The following is a 27,179-nucleotide window of genomic DNA, read 5'->3' as shown; positions in this document are numbered from 1 at the left end:
TGAGTGAAATTCCCCCCAAATTTCCCAGGGGGAGAAATTCCAACTTTGACTTCTCTCCAGAAAATGTAGCTTAGTAAGTGGAAAGGGTGCTGGGATGAGAACTGGGAGATCTGGCTTTGGCTTTGAGGACATTCCTGGACTCGCCAGATCTCCTTTGCTCTACTTGTCCCCAGGAAACTAAATGTGCACATTGAGCCATTTGAGACCCTCTGCGACCAGAGCCCATCTTTCTTCCAGCGTGGCAGATGGAGAAGCCCTAGAAGAGTGGCCAAGGGGTGAAGTTCACTCTATTACTCAGCTGCCACCAATGGAGCAATTCCTTAATGCCCTCAGCCCCAAGAAATGGGCATGGCATGCATACCTGGCAGGGTTGTTCCTCAGGTGGAATAAGATGACACTGGGAGAGTTTTAGCCACACAAGTTCCCTTTCTTCCCAGGTGAGCAGCACAACTCCAGAACAGTGCTGCTTTCCCAAAGGGCCTTGGCTTATGGGGACACATATCCTTCTCCACGTGTGTTAATCTTATCCACCCTTTAAGGCCCACTTTAAATGCAATCGTTTCCATGCAGCCTGCCTGCAATCCAGTCCAGCCACAGCACACTGCTTTTGAATGATCACAGCAGAACTGACAAATACATTCCATCTCCACTTCACATTACTAGGTGGACATCTTATCTCATCTCCTCTCTCTGCTTGATTACCTTCCTGATAGCAAAATTGACGTTTCTCCCACAGATTTTAGCATAGAAGAGGCCACAGCATCAACTAGGAACTTGCTAGAACTATAATCCTCGGGTCTACCTCACACCTATTGAATTAAAAACTCGGAGTAGGGTCCTGGAAATCTGTGTTTTAATCAGAACTCCAAGAAATTCTGATGCCATGGAAGTTAAAAAAAAAAATGGAATAAGGGTTTGCTAAATGACTGAATGATAGAATGATGAATTAAAGTACAAATGTCATACAAATGCATGGATATAATAATAATTCATAGTCTTTATATAGTCTCAACCAATGTGTTGGTAAAATGGGATCTTCAGTTCCTTCTCACACAAGACCAGTAACTGGTTTAAGGTTACAACAAACTAAAAGCTTGCTGGCCAAAGCTCAAGGTCAGGGTGTGCTTGTGTGTTTGTGTAAAGTGTATGTGTGTGTGATAGACCTTAGCATACAGGAAAATTAAGCCCAGCAGAGGTATAAGGGTAGGTGAAAATGGCATTTTCCCCCCACGTTCTTCCCTTAGGCAACTACAGTTAAAGAGGCACCTTGTCTGATGAAAACTCTGCCAAGGATTTCCTGGCTCAAGTCTTTTCCTTCCAAAGGAAGGGTGGCGGGAAACCAACCCCAAAGTCTGATACTTTTACTTTTCTGGCCAAGTTGAGAGGCAATCAGAGGGAACAGTTTAAAGCAATAAAAAGTGCAGTCTTGCTGAGAACTTCATGGCTCATTGTAATACCTGACTTCTCTCCTATACACCTTGGGCAGAGGCCAGGCCCCAAACAAAGAGCAAAACCAAAATAGCTCCTGAGAGGGACAGACTACACACCAGACATCTCCTGACCAAGAAGTCACTGCTGGACACAAATGAAGTCTGTTTTGCTTTCATAGTCTTGGTCCCTCCAGCACTTGGAAAGCAGGTACCAACTTGTAGAATGGGGAATCTTTTTTCACCAGCAGATGCTAGTTTCTGTCTGGCCTCCCATTTCCCCACCTGATCGTAACTGGACAGAGAATCAGCCAGCTCTTCCTTGGACCTTCTTTAAGTTCTTGGAGTGAAGTACCTGCTTCCCAGACTACCTCCCTGCCATCTGGGACTCCACCACCCTCCCGGTTGCCCAGCCCTGACTTTGGTGACCAAACTTTGCTCTGCTGATGGCCCAGCAATCTGAGCTGGGCCATCAGCAACTCCACTCCTTTCCACAACTGATGCTGCCTGGGCTGGGCCCCAGAAAAACAAACTGTAGTTCTGTGGCTTTTTGGCAGCCCAGCTTCAACTTTTGTTTTATCAAGGGGTGGGAGGGGAATTTGAACTCTGTGGTTATCTGCATTTTAAAACATTTAAACAGTCAGTCCACCTGCTTGGCACGTCCTGTTCTTTGGTCAATTTTCTCAGCTCTACCCTTTCTAAAATTTCAACAATTCTGTGCCCTCCTTTGTTACTATGTATGCATATATGCAGGCCTAGTGGGGACATTAGCCCTGAACCCTCTGCACTGGACTGCCCCTGGAATTCCTTTGGAAGGCAGTTCTCAGTCCTTGAAAGGGAAAGGTGAAGTGAGGGAGAGGTTCTGTTTGGAGGACCCACCCTTGCTGGCTATAAACGACAAGTGCATTTCACAGGGAGACACTTCCCAGACTAGAGTCCAGTTTTCTTGCCAGAGCAAACAACATTCCTAGCTGCTCTCCTGTCATATTGCTGATGTGGGGGAAACAGGGAGAGAGAAAGGAAAAGAGGGCAGGGTGATAGCAGGAGTAGTGACACAGTTTGACAGAAGAGTCCAAAGTTTGTTTCCAGATAGAGGCAGGGATGGGTGCTCAGAATCAGGGGTAACAGTTTCCTCTCTCAAGAGATACCTAGGAGAACTGCAAGGTCAGTACCTTGGGCTTCTCTGCCCTAACAACTCCTTCATCTTCTGATGACTGAACCCAGGGCACATTAGGCAAACACTCTACCACTGAGCTATATCCCAGCCCCTTTTTAAAAATTTGAGGCAGAGTCTCACCAGTTTGCCCAGACTGGCTTTGAGCTTAGAATCCCACTGCCTGTCTCCCTAGGAGCTGAGATTACAGGCATGTGCATCACACCCAGTGCATTCTCCCATTTTTTGGTTGAGCAGCCTACACCGTCTCATCTAAGTTCCAGGAAAGTCAGAGTACAAATTATGTTACCTAGGGAGCAAACCCTAGGTTGCTCCCCAAAGACCACAACATTACCACCATCAGGCAACTGTGGAAAAGGCAAGTGGTCCTGGCCTCAAACAAATCCATGGCAAGCCGAAGATTGTTTCCCATGGCATTTAGCTGACAGTAACAGATTAGATACACTGCAGAAGCCTCCACAAGGCTGGGATTGTGACTCAGTGGTAGAGTGCGCACCTAGCATGCTTGAGGCACTGAGTTTGATCCTCAGCATCACATAAATGCAAAATAAGGACATTGTGTCCACTTAAAACTAAAAAACAAATATTAAGAAAGAAAGAAAGAAAGAAGCTTCCAGATGCTTCAGTGTAAGAACTAGGGAAGGAATAAAGGGGCTGAAACTCAGGACTCCCTTTTACAAGAAATATTCCACAGGCCTGGGCCTAGGGGAAGACTATCGCTTTGAGATGGACCCTCAGAAAACAAAGGCAGCTCTATGAGGCTCTATGGGGAATTCTGAAAATCTCAATGGTTCCTACAATAAAATGACATTATGGCCACCTAGAGCTCAACCTGCCATTCACAGCAACTCAGTGGCAGTAACCTCATTTAGCAAAGACTGGCCTGAGGAAGTCCTCAACACACACAGGAGAAGGCACCAGGGAGAAACCCATATTCCCCTGTCTTCAACCCATGGCATTCAGAGAGCACCAGAACCCACCTCCTCTACCAAGGAATCACTTCTGGCACCCAGAACCAGATTCTACTCACCAACACTGTCCCTAAGAGAATCAGAAAAGGCCGGCCAGCCCATGGTTTCCCAGTGAGCAGAGACAGTAACCAGGACCCAGGGATGCCAAGAACCTCCTGGGCAAGGACTTACACCAGAGTTCATAGTAGTAGTTGCAGCACTGAGACTGTCCACAGCAGTGTCCTGTGTCACAGATGTAGCTTTGATTGTTGGTACCCACACAGGCTTCCTTATCCTGAAAAAAAAAAAGAAAGAAAAAGAAAAATCAAGAAACATTTCAACAGTGTAATCTGTAACTTATTTTTTGGTACCAGGGATTGAACTCAGGGGCACCTGACCACTGAGCCAAATCCTCAGCCTCCAGCCCTATTTTATATTTTATTTAGAGACAGGGTCTCACTGAGTTGCTTAGGGCCTCACTAAATTGCTGAGGGTGGCTTTGAACTCACAATCCTCCTGCCTCAGCCTCCTGAGTTGGTGGGATTACAGGTGTGCACCATCATGTCCAGCTAATCCACAGCTTTTAAACACCATTTTTCTTCTTACCTCCCTCCCTCTTGGTTATCTGCATGTCCTCCCCCAAAACTATAACAGTGTTTACTCCTTAAGGAAAAAAGTTAAAAAGAACCACACAATAACAGCAAAGTTAAGAAAAACAAATAGGCTGACCAAGAGGGAAGAGAACCCAGCACACAAAGGTACAAAATGAGGTTCCCACTGGGCACAGTGGCGCACGCCTGTAATCCCAGTAACTTGGGAAGCTGAGGCAGGAGGATTGCAAGTTTGAGGTAAGTCTCAGCAACTTAGGGAGACCCTGTCTCTAAATAAAAAATAAAAAAGGGCAGGGGATATGGCTCAGTAGTAAAGCGGCCCTGAGCTCAATCCCAGTACTCAAAAATAAACAATAACAACAAAGAAAGAAGAGGCTCCCCTTAGACAGGACAGAAAAGGGTGGCCTCACTTTCTTTACATCCAAGCAGAAACATTTTGTGTTCCTGTGTTAAACTCAGCTGGTAGGAAGATAATGATTCTTCTGTAATTAGTAGTATGTTCTAAATAAAACCAGCTTTTCTGTGCAACTTCCTAGAGCAATTAATGCAGTAAGGACTCCAAGATTAGCATTTAGTCAGTCATTCTGCTCTCCTTTCAAAACATGATTTCCAAGGTTATTTACAGTGAAATTCAAAAGAGGGATTTCTAAAAAATCTGACCCTCAAATCCTTCAAAAAAGGAGCAACCCAATCAGGTGACCTGGTTTAATTTCAACTTGCTAGACATTTTTGCTTATCAAATAATCTCTTCAGAATCCTGACTAGATCCAGCATTCATACTGTCCCGTATCAGGGACAGCTACATAAAGGACACTGCTGAGTAACCATCTAGCAGTTTGCCAAATTCTATTCATAGCACTGGGGATGGGGATGGAGGTGGACATTTTTTTTTTTAAAGAGATTTATTCTTTTTTTTTTTTAAAGAGAGAGTGAGAGAGGAGAGAGAGAGAGAGAGAGAGAGAGAGAGAAAGAATTTTTAATAGTTTTCGGCAGACACAACATCTTTGTTGGTATGTGGTGCTGAGGATCGAACCCGGGCCGCACGCATGCCAGGCGAGCGCGCTACCGCTTGAGCCACATCCCCAGCCCCTGGACATTTTTAATATATAGTTCACATTTAAGATATGAAATGACCTATAAGGCAACCCTAACCTCAGTCCAATATTGGCTTGGAGCTACATAATGTACCTAATATTTTTAATTAGTAGTTAGTAGAACTGTGGACTGAACCCAGGGCTGCTCAACCACTGAGCTACATCCCCAGCTTTTATTGAGACTGGGTCTAAGTTGAGGAAACTGGCCTTGAACTTGTAGTCCTCCTGCCTCACCCTCCTGAGCTGCTGGGATTATAGATGTGTGCCACTGCACCTAGCTAGTTTGGTATTTTAGAAACGGGGTCCCGCTGTGTTGCCTGGGCTGGTCTTAAACTCCTGCATGTAAGACATTCTCCTGCCTTTGCTTCCTGAGTAGCTGGGACTATAGGTACGTGCCACCATACCTGGCTTCATGCATATAATGAAACTTACAAGTCATCTGCTATAGTTGGCTTTCAACACAGCTTTATTCGTTTACTGGACATAGTCTTTGTGTAAGCCATTGTGTTAGGTAAAAGACATATAAAGATGAAGACAATGGTCGTATCTTCATCTTCCTATCTTCAAGAAGCTCAGAGTAAAGAAGGAAAACCCTGCTCAGCAAAGAAACTCAAACCGTAGGATTGTATTTGCAACTGTTCAAGCTGACCCTGCCCATGGCGCACATCGGGGCGGATGGCTGCCAGTGGAAACTCAAGTCACATGGCTGGGTTCTCCTCTCTGTGTCTGGCTTTACTACACTGTCTACTTGGCCACAGGCATAAAAAAGCACTCCAGTGACCGTCCACAGGGCTAATGGCCAGGTAGCCACAAGACAGTCACCTGAAGCCACAGGGAGAAGAGAAAAGTATCAGAGCTGAACACCAGATCCCTGGCCTAGTACAGGTCTTTACCACATACCCTCACATGGGTCTTAGTCTTTAAAAGTCTCATATTCTGGTATAAAGGAGTTTAGGAAGAAAAAAACACAGAGGCTATTTGTGAACTCTGATAATAATGCATAATAAAGGGTTCTCCTTTTCTTCACCCTCCCCAGCTCACCAAAAGCAAAAAGACACTAGCAGGTAGCTGTGCAGTTGGAGGCCTCCTCAAGGCCCAGTGCAGATGGAGAAAACAGAACTACACGTGCTGCTTTTGCTATAGCCAGCCTCTCGGACCGCAGAGCAAAATACTCCTTTGACATAGATATCAAAAAGTTTCTCCCAAGTTTACCAGGCCCTGCAAATGCCATTCTTCTGGCACTGGCTTGCAAAAGCACAGTTCAAAGTGTCCACAGTCTCCAAAAGAGGCTGTGCTGCCTACAGCCAGCACATAAAGGAATCCAGTGACACTTCTGCCAGGGAGAAATTCACCAGATGAAGTCCGGGCTCTGACCACCAGGTGGCCAACTGGTCCCCCCCTCCCCCCCCGCACCCCGCCCCCCGTGAGGCGTGCAACAGAATACCTCAGAAACCTAAACAAGTGGTGTCCTCTTGACCTACTGTTGTCAGCTTCTCTCTCGGCTCTTCTGTCATGAGACAGGAGGCCTGGTTAAACAAGACCCACTCAGCGTTGCTGCTCCGCCTCCACTTCCTCAGGAAAAGCAGAATGCTGGTGGCATCCTTTAATCCAGTTCCTCAAACACATTTTAACCCAGTGTACCTAGTTCCCTGTGTTCTGCTTCCCTCAAATGAAGAGTTCCCCAGCTGCCTGGGTTGGTCTTGGTTATGGGGCCTGTCATTTTCTGCTGCAGGGGGAATAAAAGAAGATGGGTAGTTAGGAAGAGAAGAAGTGGGCTCAGGTGCCATTAGTAAGGAAGAAGTGAAGGACTGGGGGGTGTAAGTGTGAGGAGAGCCCCTTCAACAAGACCTGCTGTATGAAAAGAAACCTGGCAGACTTGGGTTTGGACCCAGCTCTGTCACTATGGAGGAACAGAACTTTGGCAAGTTATTCGGTGGTGCTAAGGCTAGTTAAGATGATCTCTAACATCTCCTCAACCCTAAGCTAAGCATCACTGTCTGCCCTAGGCCTTTTATCCTGCCCACTCCGGCATCCCATCTCAGACACAGCAGCCTCAAGCCAATGCAAGAGCTCAGGACGTCTATGCCTCCTTTTGCTCAAATCAACAGCAAAGAGCAGTCTTGTGGAAAAGCTGCCCAGCACTCTTCCACCTGGAGCTTAATCATGGGTCACCTAAAGGGCTCTCACCTCCAGGTGGCTCAGAATGTACAAAGCTTAATGTGGTTAAGAGTCAGTTGGATCTGGGTTCAAGCCCAGCTTTATTAACTGTGTGACCTTGAATAGTTACTTAACTTCTCTGTGCTCTTATTAGCAACAATATTCTGTAAACCATTACTGCTCTTAGAAGACCATCCAGCACCTTGCCTTCACAGTATTATTTCAAGACAATAAAGCTCACTGTGGCAATGCAGGCTGCTCCATACACATAAAGAAAAATAGAAGAAAGAACTGGAGAGAATAAAATGGAAAGGTGAATATAAAAAATTCTCAGCACTCTTTATGATGATCCTTGCTTTTCTACAAAGCATTTTCAAGCATGTTATACACATTATGTTATTCAGGTCAAGTCCTGAATAGTAGACGGCAAATATCCCTCCTACTCCCTTTTTCCAGAGGACGAACTGTGATCTATCTCCCCAAGGGCTGGAGCCATGTCTCCTTACTTCCTCTGCGTTCCCAGGGCAAGCACAATGCTGTTATGAGACGATGGCTCTGTCTTATTCCCCCACCCAAAGGCAGGGAAAGCTAATGGGAAGACAGCACTGGCTACATATCAGTACTATTCTAAATGCTGTCCAGTGATTCTTTCTTTAAAACTTGACAGCAACCATCAGCCGGCAGCTGGAAGTTTGCTGGCAGCTGGAAGTTTGCTGGGGCCCCTTCCCTGCCCTTTCAGACCACGGAGCTGCTTATTGGGGGACTTCTTTGGCTGTGGCTCTCAACAGCAACCCAGTGAAGGAAGTAGTAACAGGAAGTGATGCTCAGAGAGGCTAAGTCTACATGCTAGGATCACAGTTAGGAAACAGTCTCATCAAGTCTGTCTGACTCCATACCCTGAACTTTTTAAAAAATTAATTAATTTTAATTAGATATACATGACAGCAGAATGCATTTTGATTCATTGCACACTGTTGCTGCACAAATTTTCATTTTTCTGGTTGTACACGATGTAACATCCCACCATATACGCAATCATATATGTACCCAGGGAATGATGTCCATCTCATTCCACTATCTCATACCATGAACTTTTAACCATTCAGCTACAGCTTCCTTGAGTAATGTTATACCTCTCCAGCTGCTTAAAAAAAAAAAAAAAAAAAAAAAAACCTCAACCAAGCAAAGCCAACGATTCACTTTTTATGGAAAAGATAAGGACTAAGCCCTTGTGGAATGTGGGGCCTTCATTCTTTCCTTCAACATTTATGGAACACTTCACCGCACCAGCACTGAGCTGGGGTGGGGGACAAAATGGGCAAATGAGCAAAAAGAGACATGGCTGCTGTCCTCATGCAGCGTGTAGTCTAACCAAGGACAACGAAATAATCACACAAGATCAAACTGCAGCTAAGCTTATAAAAGATCTCAAAGCTAATCAAGAGGGTCCAGAATGGCTTCTGAGAGGAAAATAAGCTTGAACTGAGATTGACAGAATGGTCAGAAAATCATAACTAAAGAAGAGGGACAGGAAGCACATTCATGGCAGAGAAAATCAGGAGTTCTTTGGCTAGAAGGAGGTGGTTAAAGAAGCAGGTAGGTAAGAAGGGACCAGACAGTATAGGGAGGTAAACAACATCAGATTTGCATTTTACAGATATCTTCTTTTTTAAAAAAAACTTTTTAGTTGTTGATGGACCTTTTATTTATTTATATGTGGTGCTAGGAATCTAACTCAGTGCCTCATGCCTGCTAGGCAAATGGTCCACCACAACCCCAGCCCTTACAGATATCTTCTTTCTGGCAATGTTTTTATTTGCATAACACTCCATGGCAGCTGTAGCACAAGCCTGTAATCCCAGCAACTTGGGAGGCTGAGGCAGGAGGATTGTAAATTTGTGGTCAGCCTCAGCATAATTACTGAGGCCCTAAGCAATTTAGCAAGACCCTGTCTCAAAATAAAAAATAAAAAGAACTGTGGATGTAGCTCAGCGGTAAAGTGCCTCTGGGTTCAATCCCCAGAATGGATGAATAAATGAATGAATAAAATCAAAACTCCATGGCAAAAAACTAAACAACAACAACAACAAACTAGAAACAGAACTTGTCAAAAAGAAACTGTGTGGGGCTGGGGATAAAGGTCAGTTGGTAGAGTGCCTGCCTCACATGCACAAGGTCCTGGGTTCGATCCCTAGAAACACACACACACACATACACACACACACACACACAGAGAAACTGTGTAAAAAATGAATGTTCTTATGGCAAGGCCTTCACCTCAGGAATGCCTTTTTAAACTACCAGGATCCTCATTTATCATAAGTCTATTCCCCAGTCCTGGAACCACAGTCACCAGCTCCAAGAGACAGGTCTCACATGATCACCGAACAGAAAGCGTAAGTACAAAGAAGAAACAAACAAGATCAACACCAAACTGGAAAGAACATTTTTACAATGGAAAAGGAAAAACAGTATTATGCCTTTTGCACATATGCAAAAAATTATCTCATCTCTTTGGTGGCAGCATAAACTGTGGGACTAATAACATTTTCCTTAACAGTTTCCATGTCTTATAGTTGCTATTCTTAGCTGAGCCACTGTAAAGGTCAATTTAATCAGCATAAGAACTTTCTAAGTGCCAGCATAAAAAGAGACACTGGGCAGTAATGGTTCCCCAGGCATGGTTTTAATTTACCAATTTATGGGGCTGGAAAATGCTGCTAGCAATTAGTTGATGGCAACATCATCTCCATGTCCTTAGAAAAAAACTACAGTTTTGAAGTTTAAGAGTAAAAAAATAGAAAAACTAAAAGACCTACACAAGATGTTAAAGCACAGGACGCCAACAATCTTCACTGCTTGATATGGATGAACATGGTGCACCACCTCCGGCTCACCCTGAAGGAGAAGGACCAATTCCTAATGGGAATGTTCAGTTCCCCAACAGCTAACAATGATGTATTGACACCCCCTTGCCCCCACCATGCGCCAGGCACCATGTGGGATGCTACAGTTACACCAAGGAGCAAAAGGTTTGCAGGGTGGGAGGGAAAAGTTTTTGTGTCTAACAATAGGGCTGGGTAGATAACTTTAAAAGTTCTTCTACAAAACCCCTAAAAGTACAAGCTATATAACAATATCTTTTAATTACACAGCTGAGCTTGCAAGAAAACAAGGAAGATACTCAGGGACCAAAAGTGATAGGGGGAAAACAGATATTACAGTTCTAAGTGAGGTCAGGCCTTTCCAGTTTTCCTGGAAAGTAGGATAGTTTGTTGATCCTGGGCCTATCTGAAAAAGGAAGTTGGAAATAAGACCCAATATAAAACTGGGACCCTCAAAGGGAAAGAATAGTTGGGGGGGGGGGAAAGCCTATTGCTATTATTATAATTTATTAAAACAACCAGCATCAGGCTGTTTCATAGTGGGGTAGTATGGGAGAGGGGGAATATGGGAGAAATAAACGGACTCTAGATAGGGCAAAGGGGTGGGAGAGGAAGGGAAGAGGCATGGGGTTAGAAATGATAGGGGAATGTGATGGACATCATTATCCAAAGTACACATATGAAGACATGAATGGTATGAACATACTTTGTATACAACCAGAGATATGAAAAATTGTGCTTCATATGTATAATATGAATTGTAATGCATTCCTTTGTCTTATATAACAAATCAGAATAAAAAAATAGGGCTGGGGATGTGGCTCAAGCGGTAGCGCACTCTCCTGGCATGCGTGCGGCCCGGGTTCGATCCTCAGCACCATATATTAACAAAGATGTTGTGTCCGCCAATAACTAAAAAATAAATATTAAAAATTTAAAAAAAAAAAGAATAAAAAAATAAAAATTTTTAAAAAGGCCTATTGGCACACAGTGACAACATGAAACATCTGAGTGGAGAGGGGGAAAAAGTATCCCCTCAAATAATCTGTGATCACAGGCCTTCCCTCAAGCTAACCCAAGGTTTGAATTAATACTACCTACATGATCTGAGAACCCGGGGCTAAAAATTCAACACAAAAAGTGGTCCCAGGCTGGACCCAGTGGCACACACCTAGTTACTGGGAGGTTGAGGTAGGAAAGTCAAAAGGTTTTTTTTTTTTTGGCAGTGGCAGGTAGATTTTATCAGCCTGGGACATAAAGGGAACAAAGACCCTCACCCATGGGGGATGGAGGGATGGGGTTGAAGACATAAACAGAAATTATTTTTTAAAGTGGGGATTCCAAGCCAGCAACAAGCCTTGTGATATCCAGCAAAAGATCCATCCTCTGAAGGATTCCCACAAATAAAGCTCTGATAAGGATAAGTTTACAATTTAAAAATTTTTAAAGTATGCAAAAATAATCCAATTTAAATAAGACTTGGGAAACTCAACAAACAATAGGATAATGCCCCTAGGGAGGGGAAAACAACTTAAGATAACAGAATGATCAGATAAATTTTAAGATATAAGAAGGTTTCAAATGATCAGAGAAAAAAAATCATAACACAAGAAAAGAACATTACTAAAAAGTTGATACTGGGGCTGGGATTGTGGCTCAGAAAGAGTAGAGCGCTCGCCTAGCACGGGTGGGGCCTGGATTCGATCCTCAGCACCTCATAAAAATAAAGGCATTGTGTTGTGTCCATCTACACCTTAAAAAAAAAAAAAGGTATTTTTTTTTTAAAAAAAGGCAATAGTGACCAAGTTGATTTGGAGGAAAAATAAAAATAAAACTTGTTGAAAAATAATTGTTACTGAAATTAAAAATTCAGCAAATGGGTTATACAGAGATTAAGCCAAGATAAAGAGAGAATTTTGGAGTGGAAGATAAATCTGAGAAAAATACCCAGCAAAGCGTTTCTCTCAACCAAGAAAACAGAAATGGAAAATTAGAAACAAGAAGCTAAAGAAGAGGAGAATGGAGAAGAGGCAATATTTAAAGAGATAAAAAATGTCCAGAACTGATTAAAGATATGGAATTTTTCAGGCAATAAAAAACTTACAGCTAGGTACATTTCTTAAACTACAGAAAGACAATGGGCTTTTAAGTACATTCTAGTGGGAAAGGCTGATAATTATTTTATTTATTTGAGAGAGAGAGAGAGAGAGAAAATATTTTTTTAATATTTATTCTTTAGTTTTCGGTAGACACAACATCTTTATTTTTATGTGGTGCTGAGGATCGAAACCAGCACCCCGTGCATGCCAGGCAAGCACGCTACCGCTTGAGCCACATCCCCAGCCCGGCTGACAATTATTAAAATAAGAATTTAAGTAGTAATAAGCTCCACAAGAAAAATAATACAGGACACAAAGTGAGCTAAATGGGGGTGGTCAGGAAAGGCCTCTCTGAGAAGGAGCCAGTTTAAGCAGACCTGCAGGAACAGTGTTCTAGCAGAGGAAATGTCAAGCACAAGCAAAGACAGCAGGGCAGGAATGAGCTTCGTGTTTATGAGGAACACAGAGGCTGGTGTGGCCGAGTACTGTGGATCTCAGGAAGACTGTGTGAAAGGAGACACCAGTGGATACCATACTTTTTTTTTTTTTTTGTACTAGGGATTGAAACCAGGGCACTTAACAACCAAGCCACATCCCCAGCCCTTTTTTAAAAGTATTTTATTAGAGACAGGGTCTCACTGAGTTGCTTAGGGCCTCACTAAGTTGCTGAAGCTGGGTTTGACTCATAATCCTCCTGCCTTAGCCTCCCGAGTCGCTGTGATTACAGGTGTGCGCTTCTATGCTCAGTACTTCATATATTTTGTATAATAGTTAAAACAAAATCCAAAGTAGTATTGCTTGCAAATCCACTGCGGCTTCAGATAGTTTCTCCCTTAGATTATGGTGGAGATTTTAATAGATATAAAAATATTTTTGCAATTCTCACATTTACTTTTCAACCTGGGCCCATTTTTTGCAGCACTTAGTCTATGGTTGCTACTGCAGAGTAAGCAACAAAATCAACTTTCCTTTCATTCTTAAACTAGAAATGGCTTTCTAGAAAGTAGAACAAATCTAACACTGAACATCTGCCTGAGCAGTGTTCTTTCTGAATTTGGTAATGCTCCGTAACCAAAGTCTTCAAAAATAAGACAGATTTGAAAAAAAAAAAATTAGATTTGAAATGGCTAGATGAGAAAAGACAGCATACCACTTTAACTTAGAATCTGTATTTTTGTTCTATGCTAGACAAAAAAAAATCTTCAAAATCTGAAAATGTCGGGCTGGGGATGTGGCTCAAGTGGTAGCGCGCTCGCCTGGCATGCGTGCGGCCCGGGTTCGATCCTCAGCACCACATACAAAGATGTTGTGTCTGCCGAAAACTAAAAAAAGAATAAATATTTAAAAAAAAAAAAATCTGAAAATGTACTTTCTAATGTCCAAGTCTTTAGAAGATACGTATGTAAGTTGCCATGAAAAATATTTTTTAAAGCTTTGTGGATTTACCTATATTTTTACAATCAGAAAGTTAACATTACTGTCTCCCTAGTGCTATTGGGTCCCCCTCCCCATTTATCATTGGTACATTATAGTTCTACATAATAATGGGATTTGTTGTTATATAGTCAATGTACTGACTTTTTTTTTTTTTTTTTTTTGGTACTGGGGATTGAACCCAAGGGCACTTAATCACGAAGTCACATCCCCAGCCATTTTTAATATTTTATTTAAAGACAGGGCCTCATTAAGTGATGCTATTGACTTTTAAGGCTGTTCAAAGAGATACTGAAATAAACAGATTTGCTCAAGAGTAGGCATTGTGAGGGCTGGGGTTGTAGCTCAGTGGCAGCACTTGCCTAGCATGCGTGAGGCATTGGGTTTGATTCTTAGCGCCACATAAAAATAAAAGATACTGTGTCCACCTACAACTAAAAAATAAATATTAAAAAAAAAGAGTAGGCATTATGAATTGGGTGGAAGGAGGTTACAGAAGAGCTAGGGAAGGACAGTAAGCTCAGGAAGAATAATAATCCAGCAGGAGTCCTGGAGTTATTTCTCCTCTTTGTTAATCTAACCTCCCTATCTTTTATGGTAGGGACTGTCATATACAACTTTTGTACTTTTATATTATATATCACACTTGATAATTAACACATTAAGCTTATCTAGCTAAAGGAGTTCAATTTCATTCTTTCTGATAAAGAGCAAGCCATTGCCAAGAAGCTGACCAAGCTTCTGCTTGCATGCACTGGGAAATTTGGAATGGAGTTCTATGCTATTTGGTAGAATTCAAGAATTTTGCAAAAGAACAACTAGCTAGGGCTAAATGGACAGGCTCCCTTAACTCAGCCAGTAAATCTTATTTGATAAGAGTCAGCCTAATTGCTCAGGTATGACAGTATATGTTAGTTACCCTTAAGGGCTCTGGCTCAGGAGCAAATCCCCATCTTCCAGCTACAGAATCCCCTAAAGGGTAAAGCCAAAGACTGGAGCCAGTGACACACTTGAGAAAAGCCTAGAGCCAACTGCTGCTTCCAGATATGCCTGCAGCATGTACCTGTGTACTGCTGAAGGGGAGTCCTGGTGTCCCTGCTAAATGGGGGACAACAAGGTCTATTTACTTTAACCTGTGAGAGCATCCTAGAACAATGTGGTCTGGGGCCTCCCAAGACTGACTCACTGTCCAAGAATCTGAGGAAAGGCAACACAGAGAATCAAAACAAGCCAGAGCCTTACAACCAAGTGAATTTTCCAGGCACAGTGGCACAGGCCTGTAATCCCAGTGACTTGGCAGGCAGAGGCAGAGGCAAGTTCAGGCCAACCTTGGCAAATCAGTGAGACCCCCGTCTCAAAACAGAGTTGTGTCTCCCATTACGGTCATGGGCCCAAAATCACATGAGGTATTTGTTAAATATGTAGATTGAGAACCTCTGGGAACAGTGACTGAAATTTTGCCCCTTTAAAGACACTCCCTTGGTTATGCTCATCACATATACACAAATTTGAGAGCCACTGCCCTGGGTGTATAACAGATACACAATAAGGAGTTCATGCTTTCTAAAACATGTTTGGCAATTTCCTAGAATCCCAAACATGTCCCAACACACACAGTAACCCCCACAAGTACCTACGCAGAATCAAGACACATGAGATTATTTATACTCTTTCTGCCTCATTATATATATGAAACACATACACACACATGTACACAATAGGCCATAAATATAAATTTAAAAAAGAAGTGACACATTAGTTAGGTACACCCCCTACCCATGCCAGTACTACTACTGCCAAAGCTGCATTGCAACTGGATCCTCATTAAACAGCCCCCAAACGGAGCAGCCAGCAAATAAATTAAAATCCATTTCCTGTGTTGCTATTAGAAACCTGAATAACAAATTCAGAAAAAGCCACTTGACCCTGGTAGGAAAATCCCAGAGCAAAAAATCACATCCCATAGTTCTATGAAGATCTACTTGCTGATATACCAGTGCGTGCAGGCCTGTGGGGTCTGACTGGCTGCAGTGGCGCCGGGCACTAGGTTACTGTACCACTCCTTCCCCCCTTGAATGAAGAATGAAAGGCAGTGTGCCTCAAGGTATTGATCCCGATCCCACATCACTGGCCTCTCCTGCCACAGAGAAAGTCCCTGAGAAGTATGGCTTCTTTAGCAAAAGCTGTTGCAGAGAACCGAGGGCCAAATGCTCTTTTGGACAGTGTGCAGCGCAGGTGAGTAGCAGATGGCACACTGGCAGAGCCGCCGACCGCTGCTGTTCACAGCTGATCCCACGGGGCAGGTCTACACCCAGGTTACACTTCTCAACTGTTAAAAAGATGGTATTACCATTTTAAAATGAGAATAATTCACATAATAATCCAGATTTTCAGTTTCTCTAGAAAAATCAAGACCCGCACCCCCACAGGGCCATGAGAGACTGGGGCAGAACTTGCATAGGCTTTAGCTTCTCTACAATCGCGGTGATCCCCACCCTCCTGCCCCTCCTGTCCAATGATCCCCTTTAGTGGACTCAATCATGTCACTGCTGGTCCCTGTGAACACCTGCTTTTCTCCTCCTGCTCCAAAGTTCAACAGTGGGTTGTTCATGCCCTCACACTTGCTAATGCAAGTTAGAGAGGCCTAAATATAAGCAGCAGGAATCTAAATTCTCTACACTAATGCTCAAGCAGCACCATTTCAAATAGGTGCCTCAACAAAAAGGGGGCTCCTCTCTGCTACAAAGAGGAGCCCCTCTTGATAATCAGGGAGACCTCCTATCACACTGCATTTCCTCCCAGTGACTATGTGTATATTAAGCATTGGGTAAGAGTTTTTTTTTTTTTTTTTTTTCTTTTTTGTAGTACTAGGGATTGAACCCAGGGACAATCTACCATTAAGCTTTATCCCCAGTCCTTTTATTTTTAATTTTGAGACAGAGTATCTGTAAGTTGCCAAGGCTAGACTTGAACTTGTGATTCTTCTGCCTCAGTTTCAGGGCTACTAGGATTTACAAGCGTGTGTCACCATACCTGGCTCAGGTAAAGTGTTTTCACCCACGTTTTTTATTCCCCCACTTTATGGGAAATTGAAGTTCAGAGCAATCACACAGCCAGGGGAAGTTTTTTGGACCTAATATCCAAGTGGAGAGAATTCAATGTTTGGAGATTATCCTAAACTTTCACGCTGGATGCTAACAAGCACAAAAGCCAAAGATAAGGCAGGGACTTTGCCTCTGAGACACTCTGTAATAACTCAACTATTAGGTGGTTTTTTTTTTTTTTTTAAAGCTTATGGTTCAATTTTTATTGTTGAAAGGCTTTCTAAATATTTAAATTCACTTTGTCCCTTCAAAAGTAATCACCATCTAATCAAAAGAATTCATTCTTTTAAAAAAATGATTAGTAATGTAGTTGGAACAATAATGATATGCATACATACATATATACAAATATATATATATATATATATATATATATATATATATATATATATATATAAAACTAATTCATGTCATTCATATTTATAGAGTGCTCAAGCTTTTCAAACCTCCAGCCTGCCCTGCCAGTTAGGACCCGCAAAAGGTCAAAAAAGATGTTAACCCCCCCCCCCCCCGCCCCGCATATGGACCAGGTAACTGATACTAACACTGTGGCTCAGGAAGGTTGTTAAAATCCTGCTCTTCTGACTTTTGGTTCCATATTCTGTGACTGGCTTCTAATCCATCAATGTCTTAACTGCATCTTGAAAATGGCTCTTGGTCAAATAAAATACCCACTTATTTGCCTAGAAAGAAAAAGGTACTATTTTCCAAGGGATCCAAATTACTAAAGTTGCAAGTTAATTTGTTGCTGATACACTTTAGGAGACTCACCAGCCCATCCTTCCTCAGTAGTTCCATCCTACCACAGCAGGCTTTTGTTGGGAGCAAAGAAATCTCATAATGGGACTCGCCTGTGTGACTGTCTAGAGACCAGAACTGAAGATTTATGGCCAGTAAAATGTTCAACACTGTTCAAGGAAATGGTTTACTTTTTTTTTTTGCAGGGACTGGGGATTGCACTCAGGGGCACTCAATCACTAAGCCAAACCCCCAGCCCATTTTTGTATTTTTATTTATTTAGTTAGTTACTTAGTTTTGTGGTATGGGGGATTGAACCCAGGGCCTTGTGCATGCAAGGCAAACACTCAACTGAGCTATATGCCCTGTATTTTATTTAGAGACAGGGTCTCACTGAGTTGCTTAGCTCCTTGCCATTGCTGAGGCTGGCTTTGAACTCAGGATCCTCCTGTCTCAGCCTCCTGAGCCACTAGGATTACAGGCATGTAGCACTGCACCTGGCTTAAAACTGTTTACTTCTACCTCGACAAAGGGTCACATTAAAAGTGGTCTCACTGCAAATACACAATATAAAAGAAGTTTTCAGAATACACAGGTTGTCTCCAAAGGACTCTGAAAAAACTAAAGAATATAAGAACTGTCTGAAGTGTAAGCCTTGCATTTAAAGATTAAAACAGAAAAGGGGGGATTTTTGTGTGCTATCAGAAATACATCACAATAAACCCATGCTATGGCAACAGGTACCTGCTAGAAATGTGGCCTGTTCTTAAAATAACTGTAGCCTAACTGTCCCGCAAGCTGTAAAGCTTATCTATGTCTACTGAGAGATCCTGCTGACCAGGGAGTGGTTGTCCAGATTGCTCAGAGATGAGACTGTAGTTCCAGAAGGGAACCACAACCCACACACAAAAAATGACTCCAGTCATCACCTGCTAATTAAGGGGCAATCAGATGTCAAGATTCTAAATCTCAAACCAGGCATCATGGCACTGTGATCCTAGCTACTTGAGAGACTGAGACAGAAGGATCATAAGTTTGAGGTTGGTCAGGGCAACTTAGAGAAATGCTCTCAAAATAAAATAAAAAGGGCTGAGCTGGGGTCAGTGGTAGAGCACTTGCCTAGCATGTGTGAGGCACTGGGTTCGATCCTCAGCACGACATATACATAAATAAAATAAAGCTCCATCAACAACTAAAAAATATTAAAATGTCCCTGGATTCAATCCCCAGTAACCCCCCCCCCAAAAAAGATGCTAAATCTCTGAGCAGGTAATTGATACATATGGCTTAGAATGTAGCAGGTAAAGGTCCACCTATTTTCCCTATATTAAAACAACCTGGTCCTCCTTCCCTCAGGCCCATGACTTACAGCCCTGGGCACAGCAGATAGCCACGTGTCAGTAGTTTCTACCCCATGGACTCTCGCTTGGTCCTAACACAGAGAATCAAAGACAATTCTCTGTTGTAGGGGACTGTGCTGTACATTTTAAGATGTTTAATGGCATTCTTGGCTCTATTTACTAGAGAGCAGTAGTCATTGCCCCCAACCCAGGTGTGATAACCAACACTATCTAGACACTGCCAACTGTCACATAGGGGGTAAAACTGCCCCCAGTTTAAAAGCACTATTCTAACCAAACTGCACCATACAATCTCACACGGAATTGTGTTTTGTCTAGTCTTGTTCCCTGATTGCCTCATGGGCTCCACACTCTAAATTCTCCCAGGACAAGACTAATGTCAGTCTCACAAGGGTAATTAGCCTATGAGGGAAGAAAACCAAACCAAATAAGACAAAAAAAAAACAACAACAAAAAAAAAAACAAAACAAAAAAACCTTCAGAAAGTACTGGACCTAGGGACAAGGGAGTCAAATAACCCAGAGAAACCAGTCCTTCCCAACCTTTCCTGTGCCTCTTAATTACACTATACAAGCAGAGTATTAAGTGATCATCCAGTTAAAACTGTGGGGGTGTGGTTTTTGTATGACTGATGAGAGACCAAACCAAGGCTCTCAAGCCATAACAGGGTGACAGTAACCCAGCACAAGGGTGACAGTAACCCAGCACAATCTGAGTCTGATCCAAAAATCCAGAACTTCACCAGAGACAAAGGAGTGATTACACATTCCATTTTTGTTGGCAATCTACTCCAATGTAACCCTGACCTCCCCATCCTGCTCCAGAGCCACAACCAGAAGAGAAGGAAGTCACAGGTGTTCACGCCACTGCCTGGTAGGTAACCAGAGAATTCCAAATCCCTGATGAAAATCACGTGAGCCAGGTATGGTACACACCCATAATCCCATTGACTCAGGAGGCTGAGGCAGGAGGATCCTAAATTTGAGGCCAGCCTCAACGACACTGTCTCAAAATAAAAGCCTCTGGGTTCAAGAAGAGAGAGAGAAGAAGAGAGAAAGAAAAAAAGCCACACAATAAGTTTGGCCAGTATTTGAAACCAAGACTGGGACCATGCATGTGTCACAGTTTAGTGGGAGCTCCTGGAAATGTGTTAAGCAAGAGAACCAAACAATAACAAGTATTTTGGCCTCCTTGATGGAAGACTAGGAGAAACCAACGTTTTATGACTAAAACGGCACCAGTATATCCTAAGCCACTTTCAGGAAAAGAACTCAGCGTCACACTCAACCATTTGCAAAGTCCTCCTCTCTCCTGAGCAGCATATGGCTTCCTGATACCCTCCCCCTCTTTTGATGGAAAGAACAACTTAAAAGGAAGTCATCTCCCAAGACTGAACCACTATCTCCAGCAACCAACAACAGAAACCTCTTGTGAGGTCCAACATTCAAGTTCAGTTGACCCTGACCAGAGAAGCAACGGCTACAGAGGAGCACAGAAATGGCTAAGGCAGGACAGCACTTAAGGCTGTTTCAGCTTGTTGTTTCAAATAGCAAGAAGTGCTAGGGAGGGAGAGTTAAGGAATTGTCTGCCTGCTATGGCACAGGGCAGGAGAAGAATTTTTTTTTTTTAAGGTGGACACAATATCTTTATTTATTTTTATGGGATGCTGAGGATTGAACCCAGTGCCTCACATGTGCAAGCAAGGCAAGCTCTCTACCGCTGAGCTATAACTCCAGCCCAGGAGAAGAAATTTTATGGCAGCTTTTTAAATAGCCCCATATTATTCTGTTTTCATGGACTAAAATTTACCTCTTCAAGAAAAAGGGGTGGGAAGGGGTGGGTCAAACTCATGGGATATCACTGGAGGAAGTGACTGTTTTCTTTGGCTCCATCCTAGATAAAAGTTTCAAAATCAGCAGATATAGTCCTCGTTTCCACCAGGTTACCATCCTGTCCATTGCTTTCTCATCAGAGACACAATGAAAAACAAGCCACACTCCTCTAAAAACACAACCTCTTTCAACAGAGATGGCTGGGGGTCAAAAATTAATTTAAGGGGCTGGGGTTGTGGCTCAAGCGGTAGCGCGCTCGCCTGGCATGCGTGCGGCCCGGGTTCGATCCTCAGCACCACATACCAACAAAGATGTTGTGTCCGCTGAGAACTAAAAAATAAATATTAAATTTCTCTCTCACTCTCTCTCTCTCTCTCTCAAAAAAAAAAAAAGTTTTTTTTAAATAAATAAATAAATAAATAAATAAAAATTTAACTTAAACAGGCTTGGGTAAGATCCATCTTCCTCACTTTCAGGTGACAGCAGGGAACAGCAGTGAAGCTGTCACCTACAGGATTCTTACAATCAGTTCAGATAAGGATTCTGGCCTCAACCTTTGGTAGTACAAACAAGCGTCACCTTGGTGTCTGCTGTGTTATAGGCAGCTAGTTCCTTTCCAAGCAGGATCTTGCTTAATTTGTCCTGGACCTGGTGGAGGAAGGCTAAGCACAGAAATGTCACAGTGATGGGAGTCAACACTTGGTCTTCTGCAGAAGGCAGAGCATAAGGCAGGCAGGGGACAGAGGCTGCAGGTGAGAGACCAAAGCAAAGTGCTCACCAGGCCACACGTCAGCTCTGGATGCAACACAGACCTCTGAAGTTCCAGTTTCCTTAAGGAGATAATACCTCCTTCCTTGTGGGTGGCTGTCACTGCAAAGGAACAAATGCCCCAAGCAAATGCTGGCTAATATTCAGTAGTTCACTGTTAAACTAGAGGTTGGAGCTCCTACACTCCAGAGTGAACTGGGGATCATCATAGAAGGCTCTCTTTGTCGGTACTCTCTTTGAGACCCTAAGGCCACACTCTATGTCCAGGGAGTGACTAAAGTTCAACATTCTAGATGCTTTGCCATAGTCAGCAGCATTAGGCCAATCCAGAGCTTGTAGGTACCAGTTCACCCTTTCAAGAAAAAAGAAAGAAAGAAAAAATGTAACAACGAATCCTACCATTATGTACAACTATAGTGTACCAATAAAAATACGGAAAAAAGGCAAAAAAAAAAAAAAAAAAAAAAAAAAAGAATTAAGAATAGCAGCTGGGCACAGTGGTGCCTGCCTATAATCTCGGCTACTCAGGAAGCAGAGGCAGGATTGTGAGTTCAAGGCCAACTTGGGCAATATAGTGAGATCCCATCTCACCAAAATAAATAAATAAATAAAAATAAATAAAACCAGCCCCTTATGCTAGGAGTTGGACCCTGTGCCTCCCATCATGAAAAATGAACAAAGCATCCTAAGAGGATACCAGACCTACCCTAGTTCCACTGGGGTAGGTATTAAGAATCATCCCAACTTAAGATATACAAAATCTAGATCTTGCCTGAAGAGAAAGGCAACATTCCAAAGTATAAACTGCTGTCTTGATGATGTATTTAGCCTGCATTATACCAACTAGAACTTATATCCACTGGTCCTTCTACACACTTAACACCTACAGTGGAACAACTGGTACTGCTGAACTGTGGAAAGAGCCATCTGCTGTAAGGTCATTTCATCACACCTCTGAATTCCTACAGCATTTTATCTCCCTCTAATGTCATATGCCACCACCTGCTGAATGTTCCAATTACCTGTGCACTTGTTCTATTTCCCTCAAGGGCAGGGGGAGCATTTATACCTCTTTGTATCCACAACATGCTTTGAACAGAATAGGTGTACAATACTTTTCAGATGTAGAATGCTGACCATAAGAATCATCTAGCATTACCAAATCGATGCCTTCTGACTCGAACACGAACTAGAAATTTACTAGGATCAGCAGACTAAGCAGTGCTATTGCAATCTTCTTCACTGAAAAATCAGTAATATACCTGTTATATATACATGCTGGGTTCTCTCTTAGCCACAAAACCTGATTTCTGATCTTGTCAGATAATAAAAGGACAGCATGCTTAATCGTATATTCTGTCTACAATTTAGTATATGGTAGCATACCCCAAAGGTTTAGCAGGTGACTATCTTCTGAACTTTAGCTCTTCTAAGCTCTAAAAGACTGTTCTTTAGTCAACACTGGAGCTTCCAAGTATTCTGTGTACACTGTCCCTTGCATGAAATAATTCATATAACCTGTGGCCCACTTGCCCTTTACAGATAGTGAAAGCATGCTACCCTCATTATTAGACTAAAGGGCCTTAATTTGTTCCTCCTTCTCTGTGTCTGTAAAGGGCATCAATACCTGTGAGCCCAGACCTTTCTCTTGGCCACAGGCAAACTCAATACTAAGAATCATAGCTGGAAGCCAATTTCACCTTCTCGTCTGCAGGGGCCAAAAAAACCCAATCTGATCTGTCTGGAATGCTCTTCCCCGGCTCAACTGTCCGGTAAACTCCTACTCATCCTTCAAGACTCAGATCAGATATCACCTTCTCTGGAAGGCCTGCCATGTCCATCCCCAACCCAGCCTGATCTAGATGCTTTCCACTCTGTGCTATCCTAGTCCCTAAACATTTCTCTGTTATAGTCTCAGCTCACTGTTTGTCATTATTTCCATGCCACTAAGTCCTGGAAGCCAGAGTCTCTCAAAGCATGGCTAGAAACGACCTGGATCAGAAACACCTAGGGAACTATAATAGAAACGCACATTCTTGGGCCCTGACCCCTGACCTACAAAATGTACATCTTAATAAGCCCCACTCTCAGGTGACTTTTATTATTTTGAGAACTGCAGTAGAGTATAAGCTCCCTGGAAATAAGAACTATCTTTCCATCTTTTATGTCCAATGATGTTCATTAAATGATCAAAGTCCCCATGCAGTGGCTACAAGCATGAAATTCCTCCACAGAGTAAAATGCAAATGGCAATATGAAGAGCAAGCAGTGTCTTATTCCCTATCTGGGCAGGTAAGAAATAAATATGCCCAACGAGAAAAACACAGTGATCCTACTCTACTCGCACAACACTGGCAACACAGTCTAAGCCACAAGAAATATTCAGGATTTGGAAAACACCCAGGTTTAAAAAAAAAAAAAATCCCTTCATTTCTCTAGCTAATGAGCAACTTTTGGCAAGTGGCTTAACTTCTGTAAACCTCCCCCTGCACCTCTGTAAAAACAGAATAACACTACTACGTAAGCCAGGGAGCTGTTACACAGATTAGGTAGAAAACATAAATGAAAGGGAAGACCTATTGGGGGGGATGTGAATATAGACAGAGACACTTTTTTAAAAAGCAGAATTATCACCAGGTAATCCTTAGGAAACCGGCTTTTTTTTTTGGTGGTGCTGGGGATTGAACCTAGGGCCTTGTGCTGCAAGGCAAGCACTCTACTAACTAAGCTATATCCCCAGCCCAGAATCTGGCTTTTGTTTGACTCTAATACAGAACATGGTTACACTGTCAGACACAGAAACACTAGCAATGTACAAAATTATATAACCCAAATACTTCAAGTTTATGCAGGAAAGGCTTGAGGCAGGAGACAAGGGTGGGAAGGGCCTTTAAGGGAGCCTCTGATTCAAGTTTCTGCCAGGAAATTGTTCAAAAAACAGGCCTCGAGATTCACCTGCTGTTGGGCCTCTAAGATGCTCCCATGACAACCACCCCTTCCATCCACCTGCTGAGGATTTTAATTTAATGCTACCAACTACTTTATTCTCTCACTTAGGTGAGTGGGGGTTATTGGACACAGGCCCTCACCTTCTTGCCAACTCAGTATAAAAGATGAATGGTATCTTGGTACAATAAGAGACAGCCTCCCTTGGCATTGGGGTTGTAGCTCAGTGGTAGAGCACTTGCCTAGCATATGTGAGGCACTGGGTTCGATCCTCAGCACCACATAAAAATAAATAAATAAAATAAAGGTATCGTGTCTATCTACAACTTAAAAGAGAGAGAGAGAGAGAGAGAGAGACAGTCTCCTAATTCTAAGTCAACATATAATGGTAGGCACCAAAAGAGATGCACAAACTCAAACTCCTGTGGGCTCCTGCCCACCTCACCTTCCACCTCTGCAAAAGCACTGATCAGTCCTATAGCTTCTAGTTTTCTGTATCCCTGAAGTCTTGCATCCCTTAGAAATGAGTAGTTAAAAATAACAGTTGTTTACTAAATGCCTCTTATCTGCCAGCCAAGGTGCTAATGTTTTATACACATTTTTTCATGAAATTCTCTTCAAGAAAGCATTATTATTGCCAGGCACAGTGTCACATGCCTGGAATCCCCGTGACTCAAGAGGCTCAGGAAAGAGGATCACAAATTCAAGGCCAGCCTCAGCAAAATACAGAGACCTTATCTCAAATAGAAAATAAGGGCTGGGGATGTAGCTCAGTTAGTACAGTGCTTGCCTTACATGCACAAGTCCTTGCCTTACATGCACAAGTCCCTGGGTTCAATCCCCGGAAAAGCACACACACACACACACACACAAATAAAAAGGGGGGCTGGGGATGTAGCCCGGGTTCGATCCTCAGCACCACATACAAATAAAGATGTTGTGTCTGCCAAAAACTAAAAAATAAATATTAAAAAAAAAAACACAAAAAAAACTCTCTTCTCTTTAAAAAAAAGAAAAGAAAAAGGACTAGGTATGTAGCTCAGTGGTAAAGCACCCCTGGGTTCAACCTTCAGTACCAAAAAGTAAGAAAATAAACAAGTATTATCTGCACTTCAAAGGTGGGGCTCAGAGGCAGGAAGCAGCTTGTACCCAAGACCCTGGGAAGCCAGGATATGAATGCAGGTCTTTCTGGCTCCCCAGCCCTGCTCTTTCCACTCTGTCAAGCGGGCCCTTCTCTCCCACCAGGGGCTGACATAGATGGGAGGCTTCATCCACCCTCTCTCCAGCGGTGCTCAACACTCCTGGGCTCGCTCACTCTGCCCACAGGTTAAAAGGACGGCTTTCTTGGAGGGGAAGAGGGGTGTTCAAATTGGGGTCACCACTTTATTGGCTGCATCAAAGGAACACGGAAAATTAACAAAGGCAGTAATGGAATGTTTGAGGATTTTCAGAGAAGCTTGCTTTTAAAAGAACCAAGTGAATCAAGAGATTTGCTCACCTAGCACTTTCCTCAGAGAGTCAACCAGCCTTCCCTCATGGGTTGTGGGCTGAGCTCATCTGTGGCTTTTCCTGCCTGTCCGGGTGTGTGTCTGTCCCCACACACTCACAGCCCTACCATTTACAGTTGCACATTCCAATACAGCCATGCCTCTCAGACCACAGAGGGGGTGGGGGTGACCAGCGCTCAGAAGCACTGGAACAAATAGTTGGCAGCAGCTGTGTTCTCTGCAGACAGCAGTTGGTCCTGGCTGCTGTTTTGTCACTCACACTAGGTTACGGTGTCCCTACTTCAAACAGCAGCTCACAAGCAATCAAATCTGCCACAAGGGTCCGTTTGCCTTACAAACTGGTCCATAGGGCCAAAGTGGAGCCAATTCCACACCCTATCCCCCTGAGGTGTCCAGGACATCCCTCAGCCACACAGCCCTGACCACATGCTTGAAAGGAAGAAAGCCTTCCAGAGCCTCCCCTACACAAAAACAGACCTGCCTCCTTCCCCAGCCCTCCCCCAGCCCCTTCAGAACCAAAGGATCTCCTAATTTGCCCAATCAAAATGGAGTGGGAAGAAAGGGAGTTCTGAGCAAGAATCCCATTCTGTTTCTCCCGTCCCCAGCTTCACCCTTCAACTGTTCCTCCATAAAGCTTCACAAATGGTTTTATATGTCTAATGGAAATCAGAACTAAGCAGCCCTAGAGCAGGGGGCCTGGAGGTCAGGAGCACCTAAAGCAAGCAAGCAGGAAGGACTGGAAATTTCTGTGTGGGAGCTGGCCTGTTAGGACGGCGAGATATCTTCTAAAATATTCCCTCCATCCCTAAAGCAGTAGTACAATTAACAGCTCCCACCCTTCTTCCCTTCCCCGGCCCAATCCACATAGAACCATTCAATTACCTGTCTAAGACCCAAAAGGAAAGGCATCCTGCAAGAGCATCATCCACACTAACGTTTGGAACAAAGGGCTCTGAAAAGTTAAGGTCTTGGAATAAGCATGGCCCTGGTGTGCCGGCTGCTCTGTGCTCCCAGTTAACCAGCCTTCCTGAGCAAAGAGAAAGTAAACAGAGTCCTGGGACCAGGCAGGCAGCTCCCTCCTTTCCCCTCAC

General features: G+C 43.2%; 1 protein-coding gene across 2 annotated transcripts in view; it reads right to left on the bottom strand.

Moving 5' to 3' along the window:
- Nucleotides 1-27,179, bottom strand: part of WBP1L (WW domain binding protein 1 like) — a 58,140-nt gene that overhangs the window by 8,847 nt on the left and 22,114 nt on the right. Inside the window, exons 1-2 of one of the 2 annotated variants that reach the window (XM_081267402.1) lie at nucleotides 26,971-27,154; nucleotides 3,744-3,846 (exon numbers count right to left, since the gene is read on the bottom strand). In XM_081267402.1, the coding sequence (XP_081123528.1) occupies nucleotides 3,744-3,846; nucleotides 26,971-26,997 (130 nt within the window). In that variant the 5' untranslated portion in view covers nucleotides 26,998-27,154. Of the gene's footprint in view, nucleotides 1-3,743; nucleotides 3,847-26,970; nucleotides 27,155-27,179 lie in introns of those variants that run through there. The other variant, XM_081267401.1, reaches the window with a different exon arrangement.

The sequence above is a fragment of the Spermophilus citellus genome (genome assembly GCF_964194105.1).
Source record: "Spermophilus citellus genome assembly, chromosome: 15".
NCBI lineage: Eukaryota > Metazoa > Chordata > Mammalia > Rodentia > Sciuridae > Spermophilus > Spermophilus citellus.
This window is presented reverse-complemented; position numbering and strand designations above follow the sequence as displayed.